Below are 5,000 nucleotides of genomic sequence, written 5' to 3'. Positions count from 1 at the left end.
ACCTTGAAATATACCAATTTATGACCCCTTTAAAAGAAAAGAAAAAAAACTCGTGAACTATTAATTGATGACATTGCAGGTGCGACAGGTAGCTAGCATGTGAATGAAGGAAAGAAAGAAGGCAGGGGTAAAGAGAAAGCAAGATGAAAAAAGAACGAGAGAAAAAAACTAATGCTTTTATAATGATATTCAAATGCTTTATGTTTCAGTTTTGGGTTGCAAAAACATATCAGTCTATGAGAACCATACGCAGTATATAAAGTATCCCCTGTTTCTCTCCACGAAACGGTCATGTGACCCGATGTTTCTAAATTTGTGTTCATTCTAATTCTTTCATATTTTCAATTGTGATGTGTTTAAAAACGGTTTGGTCACAACAATTTCTGTGCTGTTCAGACAGACGGCTCGACCTCGAGGGTTTGGCAGGACCCACTCCTCCCTGGGCGCCCCTGCCTTGTCCCTCTGTACCAGTTACCAGTAATAAATTCCAAATCTGCGACAAGTTTAACTCAACCACCAACACCCTCTTGAGAACCCACCAGTGCCTGACCGCCTCAGCCACCTACTGTGGAGGCACATAGTCCATCACATCATCATAATGGTGCCTGCTTGGTGGGGTATCGCCCTTTGTATTATTACAGTGCAGCCTTATTAGTGGAATGACACTCCCACTTTATAACAGAGCGACTGAGGCAAACAGGCAGGGACACAGACATACATACAGACAGAATTGTATATGTTTTGCATGTGCCTCCCGAAGCGTCGAGCGTAGACTAAGGCGTAGGACAGTATCACGGTGACCACTGTCAGCGCACCCTTGGTGTATGGCAACTGTATTCTCCCTGACTAATCAGAAGGCTGTGCCAAAACACTCCCGAAGTGTTTATTACAAAGAGGATGGTTTGATCCAACTAAACATCAAAAATCATTAGGGACGTTTTGGCAGAGGTGTTAATCCGATAAAAACAATTTGATGTTCAACGTATCACTTTTCACTAAAGTGATAACCACATTCTGGCTATCACATTCTAATTAACTTGTTCGCTTTTACAAATTAGGTGGATGTCTCTAGAAAATCTTGGATTTCACGAAATCGTTAAACAAACACCATTGTTTTCCTTTACAGAATACTCACTGCATTTGAGATTAAATATTCTTTAAATGCGCTGCACACGACTGCTGATGCAGAAAGTGTTGCACGACTTAGGGTCTCAAACGACTGACGATTATCAGGAGATTTGTTTTTTTGTCTCTCCTCTCAAATCAAATATATTCTTGTTTCTCTCTCTGTCTGTCTGTCTGTCTGTCTGTCTCTCTGTCTCTCTCTCTCTCTCTCTCTATATATATATATATATGTGTGTGTGTGTGTGTGTGTGTGTGTGTGTGTGTGTGTGTGTGTGTGTGTGTGTGTGTGTGTGTGTGTGTGTGTATGTATGTATATATTATATATATAATATATATATATATATGTATATATATATACATATATATATACATATCTGTGTGTATGTGTGTGTGTATACATATATATACATATATATCTATATCTATATATATATATAGATATATATATCTGTGTATATATGTGTGTGTGTGTGTGTGTGTTTGTGTGTTCAAGTGAGTGGGAGAGTGAGTGAGTGAGTGAGTGAGTGAGTGTATGTGTGTGAGTGAGTGAGTGAGTGTGTGTGTGTGTGTGTGTGTGTGTGTGTGTGTGTGTGTGTGTGTGTGTGTGTGTGTGTGTGTGTGTGTGCATATACATGTGTATGTATATACAAATATATATATACATATATGGAGAGAGAGAGTGGAGGGGGGGGGGAGATGTATACAATACATACGCTAGGCGTGTAAATGTCATCGCACAGGTAAAATGTTTTATTTTTGTTAATGTGAGAGGTTTTCTGAATGATAGCGAGTTGTCTTCAACAAGTTTTACACACATTACTACTAATGCAGTGTAACGCATGGACAAAGTAGTGTATAAAAAGCTTTATTGTTCATAAAAGGTTAATAGTATTGTAAACTATCTATTCAACGGCACAGCACCTGGAACTGTGTATTCAATCTTAATGTACCTTTAGATGTATTTGGACAGACAACAACAACGTTATGCAAGTGTCCCATTTCCTCCATTAAAAAAGTTGCTTTTCTGTTACTCTCCTTTTTTTATTATTGTTTTGTTTTAGTCTTGTTCCTGCTTTAAAATATGTTCTAAGATAGTATTTCTTCGTAATAATTCCATTCTTGGGCTTGGGTGGTGACCGTCGCAACATACAGGATGCTGGCGACGAGGTAGATGCCTCCGCCAAGGAGAAAGGAGGACAGCCAGCTTCCAGTCTGAGGGGAAACGAGAGAGTGTATTATATATATATATATATATATATATATATATATATATATATATATATATATATATATATATATGTATTATATATATATGTATATATATATATATAAACAGTTTCTTCGACTGAATCTTAGTTATGATCAAATATGGAAGGAAGAATGAGAATCAGTATGTATGAGGAGTGCAGTTTGACTTAAAAGCCAGTGAACTGAGACAAACCCATTTAAGGAAACGAGGCTCACCTTCGTGACCAGCTGAGCAGTGACGAGAGGAGCCACGAAACCGCTAATGTTGCCCAAACCAAGGAGACCGGACAATGTTCCTGAAGTGATTAAAAGATAAAAGTTATTCATTTGTAAGAGGCATACTGTTACCTTTGGCCTAATGGTCTGGAGTATCAAGAGCAAAAACACACCTCAGAGTTAATAAAGCCATGTGCAAAGGAAATAATTAATCTGTCCAGTAATTCTACGTGCGATTTGTGTGCGTATGAGTGTGTAGAGGCGGATTTCTCCAATGTGGGTGCTAAACTTAAGTAACTCTCAACCTCTTTAAATCCACCAAGTCTGTGCAAATGTTTCATATATCTCTCTCATGCTAATTAATTCACAGCTGACCCGCGTAGTTGGGCGCGAGATCCATGGGCGCCAGCTGGAAGGTGCAGAGGGTGGACGCGCTGCCCACCACGACGAGCACCATCATGACAGCCACAACCTCCGCCTGGCACCCCGCCCACACGATGCACAGGAGTCCGCCCACGATCATCAGCGCACCTGTGGGCGGCAGAGAAGTGTACCATCGAATCTTATATCGACACATTGATAGAAAGAAAGGAGTGTGGCTTATACTGATAATGATGGTAAGGATCACGAAAACAAGAAGCACAGAAGCAACATTAAAAGATCATTAAAAAATATACTTTTAATTATCACGATAAGGGAACTTGTTAGTGCGTTTGTTATAGTCATCGTACCAATCCTTACTACAACTATTGTTATAATCATCTCAATCACCATCAATATGATCAGGATTCACGTCATAACCAACAACACTATAGCAGCTTTCCGAACCATAGCAACAGCAGCGCAACTTCAGACGTCAAACCGACCTCGCAGTTCGCCGGAACTCACCCAGACTGTGCATGAGCCTCCTGGTGTTGAGCTTGGTGAGGACTCGGCGCCTTACAAGCACGTCAGACACCCTCCCGAAGGCGAAGGTCGCGGCGCAGGAGCTCCCTTGACCCGCCGAGAGAACCCAGCCCACCTGCCGAAGGTCCAGCCCGATCTGGGAGGAGGAAGGAGGAAGGTGTGCTTATGTGTTGCTGTCACTGATGTTACTTATACTTTTATTGTTGGCATTGCTATATCACTAATAATATGATAATATGCGTGACATTAATATGAAAACCAGCGACAGTGCTTACTATAATGTTGATAGTGATTGTTAGAATTGTAACCACATCAATTATAATAATTTTGATAATAATAAAGCTAGTGCTGGTAATGAAACTAATTGTAATGGTTATTAAAAATGCTAATACTAATACTAATACTAATAATAAAAATGATAGCAATAATGATAGTAATAATAATAATAATAATGAGAATAGTAAAAATAACAATAAAGATAATGATAATAATGACAATAGTAATGATAATAACAATGGCAATGATAATAATACTAATAATAACAATAATAGTAGTAGTAATAATAATAATAACAATAATAGTAGTAGTAATAATAATAATAGCAATAATGATAAAAGCAATGATAATAATAACAATAGTAACAATAAAATGATAATAATGAAATCAATAATAATAATAATAATAATAACAATAATTATGAAAATAATAACCATAAGCACCCAAAGAGCTCATAGCTCCGCCAAGGCAACAGGGTCACTGATGCAATAAAAATAATCACACTTGAAGAATTACATTAAAATCACCTCTCTCTCAGGGACACTGGTGACGCCCGTGTTCCCTTATCTCGCAATGCTAATGAATCCCTTAAAAAAAAGTCCTGGATCCGGACCAGTGCATAAGTTTTTTGAGTTAATCTGCGCAGAATCCGGATCATAATCTGGATCACCAAAATTTAATGGCATCTAAGCTGGGCTAAGACACACCTCTGGTGAAAAAAAAAAAAAAAAAAAAAAAAAAAAAAATCATCAGTTTTTGAGTTATTCTTCTAACCAACTAACCAACGCTACCAAAACATAACCTCTTTGATTATGTTTTGGTATTGCTATAACAATAACAACGACAATAATAAGAATAATATTACTAATAATGATTATATTAATAATAATAATAATAATAACAAAATAATAATAATAATTACAACAAAATAATAATGATAATAACAATAATAATGATAACAATGATAATAGTGATAATGATAATTATAATGATAATTATAATGATAATAGTTATTGTTATTTCTGTCTCTGTCTGGAATTAAATGGTGATACTAATGATAACTAGAAGCACTCGAGAGCGCATACCTCCGCCAAATCATTAGGGTCACATGCGATAAGAATATTCACACTTGAAGAAAGACATTAAAATAACCTATTTCTCAAATGCACTGGTGACGTCCGTAAACTTAACCTCCTTGGCGGCGGTAATAAAGTTCATGATGGTAATAA

At 37.2% G+C, this 5,000-nt stretch overlaps 1 protein-coding gene across 3 annotated transcripts in view; it reads right to left on the bottom strand.

Annotated features, from left to right (window-relative positions):
- Positions 1-1,974: 1,974 nt before the first annotated feature.
- The window catches only part of LOC113800836 (vesicular glutamate transporter 1), a 26,799-nt gene continuing 23,773 nt past the window's right edge, over positions 1,975-5,000 (bottom strand). For all 3 annotated transcript variants that reach the window (XM_070123524.1, XM_027351632.2, XM_027351636.2), the window contains exons 7-10: positions 3,478-3,631; positions 2,965-3,120; positions 2,590-2,669; positions 1,975-2,337 (exon numbers count right to left, since the gene is read on the bottom strand). In XM_070123524.1, coding sequence (XP_069979625.1) covers positions 2,212-2,337; positions 2,590-2,669; positions 2,965-3,120; positions 3,478-3,631 — 516 coding nt within the window. In that variant the 3' untranslated portion in view covers positions 1,975-2,211. The remainder of the gene's footprint in view (positions 2,338-2,589; positions 2,670-2,964; positions 3,121-3,477; positions 3,632-5,000) is intronic.

The sequence above is a fragment of the Penaeus vannamei genome, chromosome 7, assembly GCF_042767895.1.
Source record: "Penaeus vannamei isolate JL-2024 chromosome 7, ASM4276789v1, whole genome shotgun sequence".
In the NCBI taxonomy this organism is placed as follows: Eukaryota; Metazoa; Arthropoda; class Malacostraca; order Decapoda; family Penaeidae; genus Penaeus; species Penaeus vannamei.
This window is presented reverse-complemented; position numbering and strand designations above follow the sequence as displayed.